We start from the raw sequence: 21,163 nt of genomic DNA, 5'->3' as shown, positions 1-21,163 counted from the left end.
ATTCCGAAGCCAGTGCAATCAATAAGGCAGAAGTAGAAGCAAAAAGCATAAAGTTTGGAAAGAAGTAAAACTGCCTTTATTCACAGATGATAACATGATTGTCAACTTAGAAAATCCTAAGGGACCTATCAAAAAACAACCAGAAATGATAATGAATTTTAATAATTCACTGTAGGGTGCAAGCTCAGTAATTTAAAAAATCAATTGTGTATCTTCTGCATGCTAGCAGCAAACATTTATAAATTGAAACTTTGAAGTTTCGTTTACTAATGCATTAAAAAAAAATGAACAAATTTAGCCAAGGGCATGTAGGAACTCTATCCTAAAAACTGGAAGCATTGCTGAGAAAAATTAAAATTTTAATAAGTGGAGAGATATTTCATGATATGTATTGGAAGATTCAGTATTGTAAATATCAGTTTTCTCCAAACAACACAATCCAATCAACATCCTGGTAGAATTTTCTGTAGAAATTGATGGGCTAGTTCTAAAATTACAAGAAAATGCACGGGTTCTAGATTAGCCAAAACATTGTTGAAAAAGGACAAATCTTACAGGATGTTTACTACCTGATGTCAAGAATTCTTATAAGCCATAGTAATTAAGGTAGTGTGATATTTGTGTGGGGATAGACAAATAGGTCAGTGGAACACTTTAATTAGAATCCAGAATAGATCCACATATATATTGTCATTATTTTCATCAAAAGTACTAATATATTTTGATGGGGAAAGAGGAAAAGTCTTAAACAAATGATTCTGGATTAACTTGATATTCACATAGAAGAAAATTAATTTTGACCCCAAGTCAGCTTATAAAGATTAATTTGAAATAAATTATGAACATAAATATGAAAACTAAAAATATAGCATAGTAGAAAAATCTTAGTCTAGACTGAAGTGTCTTAGGAAGATCACAAAGGATGTTGGACTTCATCAAAATTAAAAACTTCTCCTCAAAAGATGCTGTCAAGTAAATGAAAAGGCAACCTACCTGCTGAGAGAAACTCTTGAGACAAAGGTGTTATATCCAGACTATATTAAAAACCTGTCACTCAATAAAAAGACAGTTTTTAAGTGGACAAAGACTCACTTCTTTAAGGAAGCTCTATTGATGGCATATAAACAGGGGGAGATGCTTTCTAATCATTGGGGAAATACAGATTCAAACTAAATGAATTATCACTGTTAAACATGCCTCAGCCTTATGTCCTAGCGGTTCCACTAGTAGGTGTTTACTCATGTGGAAGTGAAATATATATGTATGTTCACAGAAGAACTTCTCCATAAATGTTCATCACAGTTTTATTCATCAAAATAGAAAATTTGAAGTAACCTAAATGTCCATCAACAAGAGAATGGATAAATAAGTTGTATGTTTACATAATGAAAGACCTGTCAGCAATGTGAAAGAACCACTGGTACCCAGCACAGCATGAATGAATCTCATAAACATTCTACTGGCGAGAAGAGAAAACAGAAAAGAGAGGGATGAGTGTAGTGTGTCTGCTGTGTTCGGAAGTCTAGTCTGTGGTGAAACCACCGATCACCTGGGGCCAGGGATGAGGATGGTGGTGGTTAACTGCGACAAGGGACATAACAAATATTCTACCTCTTGATTATGGAGGTGGTTAACATGTATGTACTTCTGTCAAAATGCACCTAACTCTGTACTTAAAATATGCACGCTTTATTGTGTGTACATTATAGATCATAGTTGATATGAGAAATAAAGTATTGTACAGTTTATTATGCCCAAAATAGTTTTCATCCCATATATAATAAACTAGAGTTATTTGAAAATTTTACATATCTAGAATATTTTATTCTCAAAGCCTGGATAGATGAATAACAGGAGGTTAGTATATTTTTAATTTTAAGTAGGTAAAGTAGCATAGATTAAGAAAAAGAAGAAGAACCAGAAATTTATGTTTAAAACTTATTTGTAATGTATGTGATTTGGGATATATGTGTAGAAAAGTGATTATTTTTGTATAGCCGATGTTTCTCTCGAAGAATGGTTACTTTTGAATGTTTTTAAGTTCAGTAAACATGAATAAGATAAGAACCAAAGAATTCTGCATGTTAAATTGCCACACAATTTAGTTAGACTTGCTTTACTATGATCATTATTTGATGTACACATCGCATTGACATAATTATGCATGTGCACCGCTGGGCATTAGCAGATCTCAGTCCTGTGGTCACTCTCTTCACTAAATCTTGACTCTGACCTGATACTGCGCTCGTTTCCCAGGTTATGTTGTGTGGCATGCAGGAGGTTGACCTGACAGATTGGCAGAGAAACACTGTGTATCGACATTATACCAGAAACAGCAAGCAGATCATTTGGTTTTGGCAGGTATTTGCTTTTATCTTTTTGAATCTAACTGCTGAAAGAAAATGTTTTCTGATGAAGTGGTAATTTGAAAACAGTTCATTTTTAAGGTTGAGACTGCTTTTGGACATGATATTTAGTCTTTGAATTTTAAATTAAAAGTGGATAGTGTAAATACTTGTTAAAGGATTTTCCGTTTCTTATTTCCTAAATGAAAGAACAAATGACCATCTTTAAATAATAGTTTAATGGTAATGGTTTTAGGTATAACATTTTTTTCTAGTAGTATGAAAGTAGTCTATAAATTCTGCTTAATTTTGGAAGTAAAAGAGGAATATGTTTTTAATGAGAAAGTCAATGAAAATACTTAATTCCTCTCAAGGTAGTAATATGCCAGCAAATTAGAAGACTCTAGAGGATAATGTTCAAGAATGACTTTTCTTCCCTTTCCTTTTTCTCTCCCCCTCTCTTTCCCTCCCTCCTCCTCTCCCTCCCTCCCTCTCTCTCTGTCCATCAGGGGAACTGAGAATAATTTGTGGTATATCCGTTCTGTAATTGCATACCTTTTTGTCGTTCTTTTTCTTAATGCAAATTAACAAAAATATTGGAGAATAATGTTTTTCAGTACAGTATTAAGGTTGAAAGGAAGTTGTATGTATTACTTGACTTAAAGGGAAATATCTATATAGACTGCTAGTGTAGGCGTCCAGCCTCTGAGGTGGGCGCCCGGGCAGGGAGCCGCCCGAGGCAGAGGTGTGCCTGCGGCTGTTCTTCCCGCGGCGCCCTCCTGCCTGAGTTCCACCCCTTGTGCACGCGTTAGCTATTGTGAAAAGTAAATGAAAAGCAGGAATAACCCTGTTTGCAAACCTAAGACATCAGAATTGCATCGCATACTGAGTCTGTGCGGGTGTCTGTCTCCTCCCTTTTGGCTCTTTACCAACTTCCTTGTTCCTTTTGTTCCCTGACACTCCCTTTGGGCATTTCTGTCTGTATACCCGAGGAGCTTAAGCACTGGGTTATGTAAATCCAAATGAATAGTTGTATTTTCTAAACGGGATTTCCTTGGAGAAGGAAATGGCAACCCACTCCTGTATTCTTGCCTGGAAAATCTCGTGCACAGAGGAGCTTGGCGGGCTATGGCCCATGGGGTCGCAAAGAGTCGGACACGACTGAGCAACTTCACTCACTCGCTCACTCACATGGGGTTTGTTCTGGGGAAAGTGGTGAGGTTTATGCCAGCTCTGCTCACCTCTATTTCTATGTCTTGATGAAACATGTTACCTCAGCACAATTCTGTGCAGAAACAGTTTTCATATTTAGCACAACGTTTTGTCTTATTGTTCCTAAAGTTTAGTCTCTTTGTTTCTAAGATACGTTTCTACTCTCACACTGCCCTGAGTTCCTTGCCTTCTGCTGTAAGACACTCAGAGCAATTCAGACAGTATTTCACATTACCTGTCTATGTCCACTTTGAAAAGAAATCATCCATGAAGAGATACATATTTAGAAGAATGCATACTATGGGTTTTCAAGTATGAAGAACACAGTTGGGAAAGTGGTGTTTAGTGACAGACAATATCACAAATTGCTGAGAGTGGCGGTTGAGAAGGATTTGTTCACCGTCGGTAGCTTGCAGGGTAGTCAGCTCAGGTCAGGATAACAGAGCTTTAGAGTTCAGTCAGACCTGAGTTCAAATGTTAGTTCCACCACTTAGTAGCAGCTCGAGAAGGACAAATTCTTTCACCTCTCCAGGCCTCCATTTTCTTTTTTTCTGATTACTTGTCTATTTTTGATTGTGCTGCGTCTCTTGCTGCACACGGGCTTTTCTCGACTTGCGGCGAGCAGGGGCTCCCCTCCAGCTGTGGTGCGCAGGCTTCCCATGGCGATGTCCCCTCTGTTGCGGAGCAGGGGCTCTGGGGCGCGAGGGCTTCTGTAGTCGTGGCCTGTGGGCTCAGAGGTTGTGGCTCCTGGTATCTAGAGCACAGGCTCAGTATCTGTGGCCCACGGGCTTAGTTGCTGCATGGCACCTGGGATCTTCCAGATCAGGGATCAAACCCGTGTCTCCTGCATCGGCAGGCGGGTTCTTTACCACTGAGCCACCAGGGAAGCCTGGCCTCCGTCTTCTTAGATGTATAGTGGGGATGCTAATGATAGTACCTGTCTCATAGCATTGTCGTTAGGGCCGAATACGCAAAAAACACATGGCGCATCCTCTGTTTTCATTTTCCTCCTAAAAATAGGCAGTTGGGCTTCGAAATCAATACAAGAGTTGTAAGTTAACTTGAAATTAGAACGAGAATTATACATATGGATTTCTTGGTACAAATAATTTCCACCAGGTCGTAAAGTAAACTTGATTTTGTTATGCAGTTTGTGAAGGAGACAGACAATGAAGTGAGAATGCGACTCCTGCAGTTTGTCACTGGAACCTGCCGTTTACCTCTAGGAGGATTTGCTGAGCTCATGGGTAAGTGCAGTTTTCTCCGTAAATAATTCTGTGATAAATGCGTTTAGACACACAGCAGACTTAAGCCTAAGGATTATTCTTCTGTGCTTTATGTAGGGCATCTACTGAAAGAAAGACAAATTAATGGTTAATATCAAGTACATTTGTAAGATAGGTATGCAAGTCTGCTCTCAGAAGCTGTTTGGCCATTGCTTTGTGGAGGGAGCACGATTCTGTAGACACTGATCTTTCTACTTTGTGATTCCCATTGCTGGATCTCTGCAGCATTAAGAAGCTTCTCTGGGCAGAAGCCACTTACAGTATAGTTTATTCTGTATAATTCATGGTGATTCTGTGACATGTTCTGGTTTGACTGGTTGTCAAAACTAAAAAGTTTAAAGGACCAAATAAATTTTGTCATATTTTCCTGATTTAGGAAGTAATGGGCCTCAAAAATTTTGCATTGAAAAAGTTGGCAAAGACACTTGGTTACCAAGAAGCCACACATGGTAAGTTCAAAAATCTTAAATAGGACAGTGACTGAGTATAATTGTTGATTCATTAAAGTAGTCAGAATTTCAGTTTTTACTGATTAATATAGCACTCTATAACTAAACACTTTAGAGTGACTGGTTAATATAAATACTCAAGAAATGTATCCATTGATTCAACAAATATTTAGAGTGCCCACTAGGTATAAAATAAGATTGAAGTGCTCCCTGCCTTTTATGAAGTTTGTGCTCCATTGGGGGTGGGGGCACAGAAGACAAACAGGTGAACACCTCTTTATGAATGCTGGGAGTCCTTTAAAGGGAACCAGGAGAACACCTGGAGAGGAATCCCCACCAGATTGGATGGGCAGGGAAGTTTCTTAGGAACAGTGATGTTTAAGTTGAGTTTGATGAATAGCATGCTGTGGGAAGAAATGGGGAGTATATACTTTGTATAGGGATTTTTTACAGAAATAAAAGGTAACTTGGTATGAATGGAACTTAATGATTCAGAGGATGAGGATAAAAGAATTTGGAAATGGGGGCAGGGGTACATTGCTGCTAAGTCACTTCAGTCGTGTCCAACTCTGTGCGACCCCATAGACAGCAGCCCACCAGGCTCCCCCATCCCTGGGATTCTCTGGGCAAGAACACTGGAGTGGGTTGCCACTTCCTTCTCCAGTGCGTGAAACTGAAAATTGAAAGTGAAGTTGCTCAGTCGTGTCCGACTCTGCGACCCCATGGACTGCAACCTACCAGGCTCCTCCGTCCATGGGATTTTCCAGGCAAGAGTACTGGAGTGGGTTCGGTTAATAGGCTATGACGAGCAATTAGATTCTAAAGACAGTGAGAAGCCATTGAGGAGTCTTAAATAGGAGTAATGCTATCTAAGGAAAGTTACTCTGGCCCGGGGGGTGGCGGGAATTGGGTGAGTGCGTGCAGGGAGGTCAGGGCTGTCAGCCGTCCAGAAGATGGTGCTGGCCTGAGGCTGTGTGCTGCGTTCAGGAGGCCACAGCCAGTTCTCACACTGTCCTTTTTTGCCTTTATTGTTTTGACATTTGCACTTGTGGTACCAAAGTAATGGTGGCTCAGCAGCTGTTGACTTAGCACGGGTCAAGGCAGTGACGTCGAACTGCTATCTCTGCATTTGAAGTTTCAACTTCACCACATTTGAAGTTTAAAAAAAAAAAGGAAAGGCCAGGCTTATTGACAGTAGTTGATTATGAAGTGGTAAAAACTATTAACTTTATTAAATCTTCACACTTGAAGTATGTGTATAGTTTTTTTTTAATATTCTGTATGACAAAATTAATGGCAAGTCTACATAAAACACTGGTTTTTGTCTTAGGAAGAAGCTTTTAGGCAGTTGTTGAGTTGAAAGCTGAAGAGCTTGCTCTTTTTTTTGTGCAAAGCTCTTTTTACTTGAAAATATAACAGATGATTTCATTCAGAGTTTTTTCTTGAAAATTAAGTAAAAGCTCATCACTTTAAGGAAAACAACTAACAGCATTTGTTGGTGATGATAAAATTGAGGTTTCATACAAAAATCAGAATTTTGGAAAACTGTATATTCAGCTTCACAACTTCCCAAGACTTTTAATATTTGAAAATTCATTATAACTTGGTGAACCTATATTTCCAAATAACTGATACATGCTATTATAAACTCATGCATGGGAAAAACATTCAAAGTGCACAATAAACCAGTGGATTTCATATAACAGAATACAGAGTATTCTTTGATATGATTTCAAAACCCATATTATGCATAATCTTGTCAAACTTAGTATATTATCAAAGAATAATATCCACAATTATCTGGAAAAAAAATTACTTGTGTACATCTCTGTTTTCTAACTGCATATCTGTATGGGGACAGTTTTCATATACTTAATCCAAAACAACACAGTTTGATAGTATAAACACATAGGTATTAGAATCCAGATGTCTTTTTTTAAACCAGACATTAAAATAATTTGCAAAAATATGAAACGGGGTCACTCTTTTCACTACTTTTTTGAAAACAGTCTTTTTTTTTTTTTTTTTTTTTCATAAAAATAAGTTTACTTTCATTTTCAAAGTAAATTATTTTTAAAATTTAACTTATGGTAAATTTCAGTGGCTATAATTCACATAAACAAAAAGCTCTTTGGATTTCTTGATATTTTTAGATGTGAAAAAGGGATCTGTTCACCAAAAACTATTAAGAACACCAGGTTAGATTAAATTGGTGAGTCCAATGGAGGAGAGGTTGTTGAGTGAGGGGACAGAGAGTTCATAACCAAAGGAGATAATTCTTTAAGGAAGATGGAAAGAACTGGGATTCTGAGTGTGAGTTACGGAATTCACTTTTGATGAAAACAAGAACATTTCCTTTGTTGTAACAGAAGAGGAAGAAAAGTTGGGTATAAACTATAGATAGATTTCAGATTTTGTGAAGGAAAAGAGTTGATCAACTGTTGATTTGTTTCCTCCAAATATTTATAAGGTGAAGTCACTGGCTAACAGTGAAGAAGGGAAAGACTTGGAAGGAGAAAGAAAGGGAGAGTTGTCAGGGACTAGACAAGCGTTTCTAGAGAAACATGGCTAAGAATGCTGGGCAGTGTTGGATTGCCCACTCGGGTCTAGTAGTTCATGGGAAGTCATCAGATTTCCCCTGCAGTAATTTTCAACTGATAAGGTACAAGGAATGAGAAAGTAGAAGGCTGAATTCATTCAGAGTTTGAGTAAGTTCAAAAAGGAGAGATAAGATTTTAAAGTATTTGCAAGGTATTGATTATAAGGATGGACCATGCCCTTTATAAAGTATTAGACTGGTGCAAAAGTAATTGCAGTTTTAGACCATGAATTTTAAATCATTGTAACTAGGCTCAAACACATCTTTGTTAATCAAAATAGGAACCATTACAGTCAACACATTTTTGCCAGTGAGAAATAAGTTTTGTCTATTCCTGTAACGTAAAAATCCATACTTCGGGATTAGACGAACTCTCGGGGAAAGCATTTTCTGCCTCCTGCTGGTTGTGGAAGCATTTTCCCTGCAGAATGTTGTCGAGATGCTTGAAGAAGTGGTAGTCAGTCGGTGAGAGGTCAGGTGAATATGGTGGATGAGGCAGAACTTCGTAGCGCAGTTCGTTCAGCTTTTGAAGCGCGGGTTGTGCAGCGTGTGACCGGGTGTTGTCGTGGAGAATGGGCCCTTTCAGTTGCCCGGTGCTGCCTGCAGACGTCGCAGTTTTCGGTGCATCTTGTGGATTTGCTGAGCTCAGATGTAATGGATGGTTTCACCGCGACTCAGAAAGTTGTAATGGATCAGACAGGCGGCAGACCTCCAAACAATGACCATGACCTTTTTCTTCCCCTTTTTTTGTACTTGACCATGACTTTTTTGGTGCAAGTGCGGCTTTAAGAGGTGCTTTGGAGCTTCTTCTCAGACCAGCCACTGAGATGGTCGTTGCCGGTTGTCATATAAATCCACTTTTCATCACACGTCATAATCCAGGCGAGAAATGGTGTGTTGTTGCCTAGAATAAGAGAAGATGGCATTTCAGAACAACAGTTTTTTTAGTTTTCAGTCAGCTCATGAGGCACCCACTTCTTGAGTCTTTTCATCTTTCCACATTGCGTCAAATGCAGAATGACCGTGGACTGGTCAACGCTGAGTTCTTCAGCCACTTCTGCAGTGGTAAGAGGATCAGCTTCGATGATCTTCTCAGTTGGTCATTGTAACTTCCGATGACCAGCCACTCCGGTCCTCATCTTCAAGGCTCTCGTTTCCTCTGCATAACTCCTTGAAACACCAGTGCACTGTGCGTGCATTAGCAGTTCCTGGGCCAGATGCGTTGTTGATACTGCAAGTTGTCTCCACTGCTTTACGGCTCATTTTGAAATCAAATAAGACAATCACTCGAATTTGCTTTTCGTCTAACATCCTTTCCATAGTCTAAAGTAAATATAAAATAAACAGCAAGTAATCATTAGCCAAAAAACATAAAGCGAGAAATGTGTGTTAAAGTGATGTATAACATAACCACATTTATCGAGAATGTATCCCAGTATCAAACGGCAATTTCAACAGTGCCAAAACCACAGTTACCTTTGCACCAACCTAATACTTATAATGATGGGCTGTGGCTTAAGAGGTGAAGATCAGAAGAGTCTGTGGACAAGGTAGGGTGGTGAGAAAGCATTGGGTTAATAGGTTGGCACTTTGATTGAATTAAGTTGGGGAAAACAGATAATCAGAGAATAGAGTGTTTTAGTTAATAATTTCCTTTTCTGCTGCTGACCAAGTTCAAGGTATGATACTGAAGTAGAGGAACAGATCCCTGAAGAAGGGCCAAGCCCTGGGAGGCCGTAGCGTTGCGTGTCACCTGAGTGACAGAGGTGTCAGTGAGTGAAGGAACATATCAGGAAGGAGGTGATAGCAAGAGTGCAAAAGGAAGGCTTCACAGCCAGATCGTTTGCCTCAGAGGAGGAAAGTGTTGGCTGGCTGCGAAAGAAATGGACTGTTTCAGACTAGCTAAATTTCAGTGAAGGGAAGAGAGGAGTTGTTAAGACTGTCTCCAGGGGATCTTCCCGACCCAGGGATCAAACCCAGCTCTCCTGCATTTGCAGGCAGATTCTTTACCATCTGAGCCACCAGGAAAGCCCGTTAAGACTGTAGAAGCCTGCACATCATGTAATAGAAGTTCAGAAGAACGGACTGGAATGCTGCGAGATGGAGGGCACAGGTGGAGATACTGTTCAGATCAGGGGAAGTAGAGTAGGTCAGGACTGGGGTGAGGACTTAGGTGAAAAGATGACCCAGAGAGACTCCCGTCTCCGGCAGTGGCGGGGGGGCGTGGCGCTGTATCTGCAGTCTGTGGGGAAATGGTCCCGATGGCCCTCGGGTGGGGTCCCCCGGCTGTGGTGCCAGGGCTTTGCTTGGAGAGGTGGCAGCTCTCAGGATACGGGACAGCAGGTGACGTACGTGTGAAGCAAGCTAGTGGGGGTGCTTCTCCGCTCCCTTTTTACATATGGGAAGATAGAAGTAGCAAACGTTCCTCAAAGTGTAACTAAAAAGCCAAACTAAAACGGTATTCTGACATTCACATAGTGTGTACTCAGCAAAAGATGAGTATTTTTAGTATGTTTTTGTCCTTTTGTAAACCAGCACAGAACATGATAGCTCATGTCTTAGAGCCATGTTTTTGAATATTTTAAAGATACCCATTTTCTCACATGGTTCAACTCAACACTTACTAAATGTCTCCTGTACACAAAATGGATCTGTCAGGAGGATAGAGGGGACTCTGCCCTTGTGAACTTTAGAATCTATTGGAAGAAACCAGTCAGTCATCATACAGAGTAAATCCTAAATAGAAATAAAAAGACCTTATGGAGAGGGGAATTATGAAGTCTATATAAGATGTTCAAAGAGAATTCTTGGAGGAAGTTTTGTAGCATTTGGACTGATTCTTAATAATATTTAAATAGACGAGGGGGTATTTCGGAACGTGGGAGAGCCGTAAATAAGAGCATGGCCATAGAGCAGACAGGCGTGTGGTCTGCCTGGAGAACACGGAATGAGCGGTGGCCTGCAACAGACGGCCCAGGCTTCCTTCCCCCGCCCCCTCCACAGGAGTTAGCAGCAGCAAGGGGGTTTTACACTTGCATGTCTTTTTAATAAAGGACCCCTGCAACTGATCTAAGGCTAGATAGATTGTGAAGAAGTGAAAAAGAAAACTCTACACAAGATCAGCAGGCAGGAAATCCTTTGATGGTCTAGATCAAAGACGAGAAGGAGGTAGACACAGGTGGATGTGGTAGCGACAGAGGGGGTCGGGGGGAACGGTGGGGCGACTTGGTGGACGAAGGACAGTTTGACCCAGGCAGGGGACCAAACTCCTGTTGGGAAGTCTCCCCTGACCTCCGTCCACCATCAGACTGCGCCTCAGGCCCAGGGGACAGGGGACGGCTCCCTTACTTGTTACCATGGACGGCTTTTCAAGAGAGAGAAACATGGTCTGAGAAGAACACACTTTTAATCGGCTGCCTTGTTTCAGAAGGCTCTTTCCTGATGTCCAGTTCCTGACCAAGGCAGGTAACTGGTAGGAGGAGGAGGAGGGAACTGGGCCATCTCTAGAAACCTTCCACGTGAGAAGATAAAATGCAAGACGGTTTTGACTTCTCAGGCTGCCTCACTAGACGCTAATAGAGTGGGGACTGAAGTCCGAAACTCCTGAATCCTGACCCAGCGACTCAGTGATGCGTCTTAAAAAAATTAAATGCTAGTCTACACCTTTGTAAATCGTAAAACAATACATTGATGATTTAAGCATTTTCCATGTTTTCTGTATTTCTTCAGTTAATCCCAGCAGGAAATTCTCTTTGAATCTGGCAAGATTGCAAGTACTTTATTTTAGAAATAATTTTACATATGACAAGTGAAAGTGGCTCAGTCCTGTCCGACCCTTTGTGACCCCATAGACTATATATACAGTCCATGGAATTCTCCAGGCCAGAACACTGGAGTGGGTAGCCTTTCCCTTCTCCAGGAGATCTTCCCAACCCAGGGATCAAACCTAGGTCTCCTGCATTGCAGGCGGATTCTTTACCAGCTGAGCTGTCAGGGAAGCCCAACATATGACAAGATATTTGAAAAGACAAAAGTATATATTTGGTGATAGACAGTCTCCACCCTAGAATGTAAGTTCAGTGAGAACATGGGCCTTAGTTTTTCATCTCTGTATCACTAGCTCCTGGGAGAAGTACCTGATACAGAAGAGATTCTCAGTAAGTAACTGATGAGTGAGTGAATTCATAGGTGAATGAGTGAAATAAATGGACTCTCTTAACCCAAGGGGAGAAGTTAGGGGGACTGCGGAAACAATGTCACATAGTACTATAGAAAAGAGAAAAAAAATTCCAGCGATTTTATCCATTATTGCTACAGTTACTATTTGTAATTCCAGCTTTCTCTGGGAAACATTATTTTTATGAATAGGTCTTAAAATTCAGTCGATTGCTATAAGAAAATTTGTATATTTAATATTATGTTCAATAAGTATTAATATAGTAGTGAATTGTCAGTTAGAATACTTCCAACAAAATTTTTACATTCTTCCTCTGTTTAGTGTTTCAGATGTATTTTAAAAATGTATTAGAAATCTTTTCAGAGTTTATTTTGTTGAAAACACATTTTGTTTTTGTTTCTGTTCAGTTTTAATCGCTTGGATCTACCACCGTATAAGAGTTACGAACAACTAAAGGAGAAACTTCTTTTTGCGATAGAGGAAACAGAGGGGTTTGGACAAGAATGAGCGGCTTCTTGTCTCGGAGGAGCTCTTGCGTTCAAATCCCCCAGCCAAGAAGAGTTGCACAGATAGTGTACATAAGCTGTTCATTCTGTACAGTGAATTTTCTGAACCTCTCAAAAGTATAAATGTTTTCCGTTCTTCCACAGAAATATGCAAAACAGCTCATCCTTTTCTACTTTATTTATTGTTCCCTTGAAATGACTGACCAGGAAAAAAAAAAAATCCTTAAATTTTGAAGCAAGCAAGAGACTTTATTAAAAATAACTATATGTCTATATACGCATCTATGATGGTGGCTCTAGTTTTATAGAGCTCAGAGAGTATTAAGCGTGGCAGCCGCCCGTCCGACAGCGGTCTGGGTCTGCTCCGCCTTGTGTATGTCGTCCGGGGAGAGTGCAGGTTGCCCTGTGTGTTCTCCCTGATGGAACATCTCTTGAGGGTGTTTAGTCGCATGGCTGTTCAGGAAGGCATTAAGGGCTTAGGCCAAAATCTTAGTTTGAATATGTTAAAAAAGTGCTGCTGGCTTTTCTTAAGATGGGTGCTTGAACCTGTCAGTTTATTTTAAATAAATACAGTAGTTGAAAAATTTCCCTCTTTGCCACATCACTAATACAAAGTCACTAATGAAACTGTAACTTGTATGAGTGACTCATATACTAGATGGTCTACCTTTTAGTTTGTCCTGGGAATTGGAGAGAATCCACCGAGCAGCGTCGAGGTTCGTTTACATGTTACTTTGGGACGCCAGGTGTTTGTGGGATTAAAAAGAATCAGGCACTTCTGTACTTTAGCTTTAAAGTCTATGATGTTCTAAAATACAGAATAAATTGATGTAATTTGATACTTAGGAACATATAAAAAGGCAATGTGAACTTTTCTGCTTTTGTGTTTGAAATTTTGGTTTTATAAAACCAGATGGATTGAAGACTTACATAAGCATCTAAATATTCAAATAAGTCTAATGATTTCCTATTACAGTTTGAATATCTTCATTCCTCTTAAATTCATGAAAGTTCTATGTATCTGAATAAGCATATAAAAAATATTTTGGTCTTCCCCCCTTTTTATATAAATTATTATTTTTGTCCTAGGTAAACACTTTGTTTTTCATTATCAAAGACATTTACTGAACTACAAAAATGTATAACAATCTGATGTGAATGACATTAATGCTGCTTTAGCAAGTGGGGCTTCCTTATTAATATAAAAATTTAAATTTCCACTTGTGTCATTATTTCAATATACACTATAAATTTCATTAACTTAAAATTTTTTTTAACCATGGAACTGACAGCTTAGAATGTTACCAGTAACATATTTCACTGAGTACATACAGACGATACTAGGATACAATTTAACTTCTCTGAACAATACTTTTTGCTTTGCCAAAACTTTATTTTTCTACATATTTAGATTATGTTCTGCATTTTTATTCAGAATTCATAGTAAAGATGAAATAAAAGTCAGTGATCCACTTGGTTGAATACTTTCCCCAAATCCTCATTCCTGACTTTCTAGTTATTCTCATGCCTAAAGAATAAAAAACAAGAGAACGAGCGTGTAGGACAGATTGTGCGTGAGAGGGTGCCCAGTCTTCGAAAGGGCCACTTGACTCAGACCGCGAGGGCGGCACCGCTGAGGAGTTTCGCTGAGATGGCAGCGGCTGTCGCCCAGCGTGCGCAGACAGCCGTGTGGCATCTGACCTTCTCGGTGCCCACGCCTGCCCCCACTTCAGGTGAGAACTTACTGAACCACAGGCGGCCTCAGAGCGGAAACCAGCGTCCTGGAGAGCGCATCAGGCTCTTCTGTCGTGTTATTCCTAGAAATCCAGGCCTGAAGGCAGGATATCCCTGCTTGTCTTGATACATGCACTCAGAAGCCGGCTCAGCGCCCTTCATGCCAAAAGAGTTAAACAAAACACCCGCCCTCCAGCCTCAGGTCAGACACCTCGCTTTTCCAGCTTTCAAAACTAGGTAGGTTGGTGTGCCAACCGTGCTTCAGGGAATACCTTTTCTGTTCATAAAAAGACCCCTAGATGGTATGTTGTGTCTGGACTGGGATGACTCCAGATACTTGACAGGAAACCACAACTGCGGACTTCCCGGGATGGGGAAGCTCTGACGGCCTGTCCCTTAGGGATTCCCGAGCTGTGACCGGGGCGATGGTGGTTCTGGAGCTGCCTGGATGCGCTGCTCCTGACGCTGCTCTAAGGTCATCCGAGTGTCGGGAAGCCTGCCACGGACCCGGTGAACTGGTGCCAGATGAAGCCTGTCTCAGGTTTTTTGAGTCTAAATATTTGGTTGAACCTCAAAAGACTCTCGTCGGCATTACAGCATCAAACAGAAATGTTCTCTGGTTGAAGTAGGTAACAAAAAATGAAAAGGCGGGGGAACCCAAACCAGTAAGAGAGGAATAGTCCAAAAGTGGCACCTTCTGCCCTCGCTTCCGCAGCACATACACTGTAGTGGGAACACAAGTGGCATCTCCCAAATTTCAAATTCTCTCCCCAGTCTTTGACCAAGGACAATCAGATGTTAACAGCATTTTAAAATATTTACTGATACTCCTGGTAAATACATGTTCTTTAATCCTCAAAATTCCATTAGGTTCTTTGGGGGTTTTTTGTTTTTTCCTTGTTGTAATTAAAGAGTCTGAGAAAAATCATTTTTAGAAAATCTACAGCTAGCCCACTCAGAATTTCTGGCAACAAGAGGAGAACAGCCACTTTCCAGTCCAGCGTCTGCCCTCCTTCTTACAAGGTGACGGGTGCAGGAGAGGCGGTTGTGATCACCCGGAGCCCAGGTCTGTGGTGTGTTTAGAAGACAACACTGCAAACTTCTGTTGACACGGATGTGGGGAACCAGGCCTCAGACTAGCAGTCAGCTCTGGAACACAAGCGCCGCATCAAGTGGGCGCTGCAGGCAGGGAAGTCATGGGGCCCCAGGGCTCCCTCCCGGAAGCAGCAGTTCTCAGCCAGAGCGGAGAAAGGCCAGGAGCAGCGTGAGACCGGGAGGTCAGACTCCGGGGCAGTCAAGAGAGGCTGAAAACGCACACAAGCAGAATCGCAGGGAGGAACCACTCCTTGGAGAAGGAAGTTTTATTCCTCTGTAGAGGGGCAAGAGAAACAGCAGCTCTATAAAAGACCCAGCAACCACACTCCTGGACGTTTGTCCCAGAGAGGAAAAGTATGTTGATATAACCGATATAAGTCATACCTTATGTTCATAGCAGCCAGAGTTTGGGAACCACCCAAATGCCCCGAGGTGGATAGTTTAAGTAACCTGGTGCACCATACAATGAACTCTAATCAACAATAAAAAGGCACTGTTGACTAAAGTTAGATGGATCTCAAATGAGTTATGCCGAATGAAAAAAGCCAATCGCAAAGGATCACATTCTGTATGATTCATTTATATAATGTTTTTGAAATGACAGATTATAGAGAACTACAGGGAAGTCTCAGCAGCTGTCAGGATTAGGGTGGTGGCAGGGAATGTGTGTGACCTAAGGGACAGCATCGAGTCTCTGAGGTGGAGCAGCTCTGCATCTTCGCTGGGGCAGTTACAGAAATCCACCCACGTCACACTGCAGAGCACACGCGAGAGACCACTTAGGGGTGGTCAGGTCTGAGCACGGGGCTGCACAGCCTCCTGGCTCTGACACCGGCCTGCGGTGGCCTGCTACCGTCGAGGACTGAGGGCGGGAGCCACAGCGCCTCTCTGAGAGTACTTTTTGGCAACTTCTTACGAATCTATTTCAAAGGAAAGAATTTTAAACAGCTCTATATAATATCAAAGACTGATCCTCCCCTCCATAAAAGGCTTTATGACTAAAAGAAACCTTATTTTACAAAACTATTTCATTTTGTAAATTACTGAGGGTGTTACTGAACTAATCCAAACCCCTTACCTCCCATTATTAAACACACACACACGTCATTCCTCCAAAAAATGACATTCAGAGTCACTCTATAAAGAGAAAACTGAAAACGAAATTTCAGATAAAAATGCTAAACACAGAAAAAAAAAAAACAGTAAAATCCTTAAACACAGTATACTAGTATGAATTAAATCTAAATAATAATTGCAGACATGAAAAAAAATCCAAATTAGAAATTCAGAACTGGACCAAAAAACATGAAGATGTGAAACGCCTACTAACATAAATCAGGGGGGAAAAATCTGTAGAAAAAGAAACATCTCAAAAGTGAAGACAAGCAGTATCTATCATCAGAGAAAGTGATAAATATAAACGTCAGAGAAGATCTAATATACATATAAGATGGAACAGTGTTTCTCTAAAGGTGGGTCAGTAAGGCCATTCTGGAAGGAGGGACAGTTTGGAAGACAATTGCACTGGCCTTTTTAAAAAGTCAATGCTGTGAGAGAAAGATGGGTTACTCTTCTAGATTTTAAAACTCAGGTGGAAAATTAAATTCAATGTATGATCTTTGAATCTTGGTTTCTAGAAGTATATAAGACATGTTGGGACATTTAAGGATATTTGAATATGGCTGGATATTAAAGAATTGCTGTTAACTTTCTAGTTGTAATATGAATTTGTGTTTGTTTAGAAGGATGTCTTTACTCTGAGACAATGAATGCTGAAATATTTAGGGATGAAATATGTTGTCTACTATTTCAAAAGTTTACAGATACATGTAAATACATGAATATATACATAAGTAAAATATAGCAAAAGATTAGCAACTGTTGAATCAGAGATGGGTATAAATAGTCCAGTACTTTGAGTTTCTGCTTCTGTTTGAAAGGACACATGATAACCACGAAGAGTGCATGCCCACACTGTCTGTTTTCCCTTGGAGAGCACTCCACCTAGACACACTCTCAGAAGTCTCTAAGTGACATTCAAGACACTGCTGCTCACAGCACTTCGGATCCGCACTGGTTGCACCCCAGGGATCGCTCTTCAAACACCCTCGTCTCCATTTCTCCTTGAGTTCCACGTTCCTTTCACCCACCGGGGAATAGACTGGGCTCGCCTAGTGACAAAATCAATCCACTTTTAAGACTACCTCACGTTTTAAAGAAACCACTCCATTTTCAGCCCTCCTGACGGAGCTCTTTCCTTATGCAGGCTGGCTCCAAGACACATCAATTAACTGCGTTATACCAGGAACCCCCATCGTGCCGAGCTCCTCGCTCACTGTTGCTTCTCTGCAAGGGCTCAGCTTTGAATCAGTCAACTTGAAAATGCACCCCTCGGCAGCCAGCGCATCCACACTGTAGCTTTCCTTCCCTGACCCCCATCCTGACGTCGTGCGGTCCGCCCTAGAGATCTCACGCCCTGCTGTATCGCGGGTATCTCAGGCGCACAGTCATCTCTGCCTCTAAGCCACGGAGACGTCTCTGCCACCCTTGTGGAATCGTTTCTTTTGCCTTGTTATTTGTAAAGAAATCTAGAATTTTGTATATTTGTTAAATGGTCACATTAAAAGAACAGCCAGAGAACAGTTATACTTAATGTATTTATTATCTTTAAAATCTGATGAAAAGGCAATGCTTCTTAGCTACTTCACTGAAAAATTCTCAGTTCTTGTCACTGAAGCCTGTGAGTAACTGAGCAGCTTCCGTCTGTACCTAAAATGGAAGAACACACATTATAAACAAATGGTACAGCACAGAGATCCACTCGTGAAAGAAGTTCATAAAGTAGTTTCTGAGAGTTTCAGAACACCAGGCTAGTACACTAAGGAAAACTTCTTAGGGAACTCGGAGGTGAGACTCAGAGAACACTCACATTAGCACACATCCCTGCCTTTCGTTTTAGAAATCTGACCTGATCAGTTATGTATAGATATGTCAAACAGGGATGATTCTACACTGTACTGAGTAATTCATACATGTTTATTGATAGTAACTAAGTATTTGCTATGCGTGTGCTCAGTTGTGTCCAACTCTTTGCAACCCCATGGGCTGTAGCCCGCCAGGCTCGTCTGTCCATGGGATTTTCCAGGTGAGAAGACTGCAGTGGACTGCCATTTCCTTCTCCAAAAACATCTGCTGTATACATTTGAAACAAGCAGTATTATTTAATAACATGCATTTGGACAATGACACTTTTAAAGCAGTTCTTGATTCCCCTTTCCTTAACGAGCCTCAGTGGAAGCCTGTCTGCCTCGGTCACTGGAGACGCTGTACCTGTTTATCCTCCTCTGTGTGCGCTGGGTGGTCCTTGGCTTTTGTTAGCCAGAAAGCAGCAAGCTTTCTGTTGTGCAGCTTCAAATACGTCTTTCCTAGAAGGAGCAAGTTTTTGCTGTAGAAGTTTGGATCCACTGTACGTAAGAAAAAGAATTTACATTTTATCTCCCATGAGACAGTATTGCTCTTATTTTGAAAGGCTTAAAATTTTCTAAAATGCCAATTTCTAAAATTTTCTAGATGCCAATACAGTAACCCCAAGACCCATTCTGAGAGCGCACACATTCATGAGTCTGGTTGGTTCCAAAGTCCAACAGAGTTAGCCTAGGTAGCCAGCTAACACAATGGACTATGTAGGAAAGTATGGAATACTTTTCACACAAATAATACATAAAAGAAAACATTTTAATCCTACAAGTGCACTACAGCGGCTGGCATCCAGGGGCTGGCGCTGAGCAGACAGGAAGAGCTCCTTTCTGGAGGAGGAGGAGGAGGGGAGACGGCAGAGCTGAAGGCTCGTCAGCGGCAGGAGATGGCAGCTACGGCCCTGCTGCTTCCGGACCTCCGGGGCTTGAAATAAAGATCCTGCACCACCACACCGACACGCACTGCCCGGCACACGGAAGCACACACTTCTGGGGACACGCATGTGACCATGTACAGCGGACACGTGACCCAGCTTCCCTGTCTTAAAGCTCCCGACTTCAAGTCTGTGTGTGAGGGACTTACTGTAATACGCTAGGCTAATGAGGGTCTCCTTTGCTCAACTATTCCTATCAAAAAAATTTGAGAGAATTACTATTTTTTGAGTGTCTACTTTGTGCTAGCCATTTATATTACACACATTTCTTATTTTCACAGAAATTTTATAAAATCAGTTCTCCACTGAACAGATGAAAGCCTGAGGGGGTCCTGATAGACAAAACGCCCACCTCTTTTGTTCCCTGGATCCCACGTGCCCAGAACAGTGCCTCGAACTGACGCAGTGTGTCCTTGCTGCCTGAGTAAATGAAGTCATGATGATGTGTGTGTGTCTGTGTGTGTGAGTGTGTGTGTCTGTGAGTATGTGTCTGTGTCTCTGTGTGTGTGTCTCTGTGTGTGTGTGTGTGTCTCTGTGTGTGTGTCTGTGTGTGTGTCTCTGTGTGTGTGTGTGTCTGTGTGTGTATGTGTGTGAGTGTGTGTGTGTGTGTGCATCTGTGTGTGTGTGTCTGTGTGTGTCTGTGTGTGTATCTCTGTGTGTGTCTGTGTGTGTGTCTGTGTATCTCTGTGTGTGTGTGTCTGTGTGTGTGTCTGTGTGTGTGTGTCTCTGTGTGTGTGTGTGTCTGTGTGTCTCTGTGTGTGTGTGTGTGTCTGTGTGTGTGTGTGTGTCTGTGTGTGTATCTCTGTGTGTGTGTGTGTGTCTGTGTATGTATCTCTGTGTGTGTCTCTGTGTGTGTCTCTGTGTGTGTCTGTGTGTGTGTGTCTGTGTGTGTGTGTGTCTGTGTATGTGTGTCTGTGTGTCTCTGTGTGTGTGTGTCTGTGTGTCTCTGTGTGTGTGTGTGTCTGTGTGTGTGTGTCTGTGTGTGTACACACACATTTGGTCAGCCTTTATTGAGCGTGGGCTATGTTTGGTGGTGGTTTAGTTGCCGAGTCGTGTCTGGCTCTCTGTGACCCCATGAACTGTAGCCCGCCAGGCTCCTCTGTCCATGGGTTCTCCAGGCAAGAAGACTGGAGTGGGCTGCCATTTCCTTCTTCAGGGGATCCTCCTGACCCAGGGATCACACCCGGGGCTCCTGCATTCCAGGCAGATTCTTTACTGCTGAGCTACCACGGAAGCCCGTGGGCTATGTTTGAGCACAGAGGAAGTCTCTGCTCTTTTGGAATTTATAATGGAAAGCAGAGACCAGCATAAGCACACCTGAATGTAACATAAGAATAAAAGGACTGCTTTGACAGGAGTACCAATTTTAAAGTTCTATGGGAAACCAAAAAAAGCAGCTAAGAGGTTACACCTGGGCTGACCTGGACGCTGAATAGAATCTAAACAGGAAAGTGGAGAATATGTTTGGCTGAAGCAAAAATGTGAAAAAGCCTATGAATGAAAGCATAGGACTGTCTGCATTAATTCTATACAGTTTTCTCCTATCTGTATTTAAGGACCCTTCTATATTTATAATTTTTCCTGGATATGATTTATGATTAACTACATTTGTCAAGTAAAACCCAAACTTGTTTTATTTCTTTAATCTGAAGATGTTTGTAAGATGCCATGCTGATGTGCATAAGGCTTCCCCGGAGTTAGGCAGACTCCCTCATTCCGCCTCCGCTTACGCTGTCCTTCGGCAAGTCTGCCCAGCGTTCTGTGCTAAGCGGCGAGGGTGCAGAGCATCAGACAGGGAAACAGTCACACTGTGGACTGATAAGGGCCATGAAGGGGGAAATAAAGGGTAC

The 21,163-nt window shown here is 41.5% G+C and overlaps 2 protein-coding genes across 8 annotated transcripts in view; one reads left to right on the top strand and one right to left on the bottom strand.

The window, feature by feature from the left end:
* The window catches only part of WWP1 (WW domain containing E3 ubiquitin protein ligase 1), a 131,571-nt gene extending 117,779 nt beyond the window's left edge, over nucleotides 1–13,792 (top strand). For 5 of the 6 annotated variants that reach the window (XM_061123831.1, XM_061123829.1, XM_061123826.1 and 2 more), the window contains 4 exons: nucleotides 2,257–2,361; nucleotides 4,708–4,804; nucleotides 5,220–5,292; nucleotides 12,476–13,792. In XM_061123831.1, coding sequence (XP_060979814.1) covers nucleotides 2,257–2,361; nucleotides 4,708–4,804; nucleotides 5,220–5,292; nucleotides 12,476–12,575 — 375 coding nt within the window. In that variant the 3' untranslated portion in view covers nucleotides 12,576–13,792. The remainder of the gene's footprint in view (nucleotides 1–2,256; nucleotides 2,362–4,707; nucleotides 4,805–5,219; nucleotides 5,293–12,475) is intronic. The other variant, XM_061123830.1, reaches the window with a different exon arrangement.
* A 4,254-nt stretch (nucleotides 13,793–18,046) lies between these two features.
* The window catches only part of RMDN1 (regulator of microtubule dynamics 1), a 35,272-nt gene continuing 32,155 nt past the window's right edge, over nucleotides 18,047–21,163 (bottom strand). The window contains exons 9-10 of one of the 2 annotated variants that reach the window (XM_061123833.1): nucleotides 18,734–18,828; nucleotides 18,047–18,172 (exon numbers count right to left, since the gene is read on the bottom strand). In XM_061123833.1, coding sequence (XP_060979816.1) covers nucleotides 18,122–18,172; nucleotides 18,734–18,828 — 146 coding nt within the window. In that variant the 3' untranslated portion in view covers nucleotides 18,047–18,121. Of the gene's footprint in view, nucleotides 18,173–18,733; nucleotides 18,868–21,163 lie in introns of both variants that reach the window. The other variant, XM_061123832.1, reaches the window with a different exon arrangement.

Source organism: Dama dama, chromosome 21 (genome assembly GCF_033118175.1).
Source record: "Dama dama isolate Ldn47 chromosome 21, ASM3311817v1, whole genome shotgun sequence".
NCBI lineage: Eukaryota > Metazoa > Chordata > Mammalia > Artiodactyla > Cervidae > Dama > Dama dama.
Note: the sequence above shows the minus strand (reverse complement) of the source record. Positions and strands in the feature narration are given on the sequence as shown.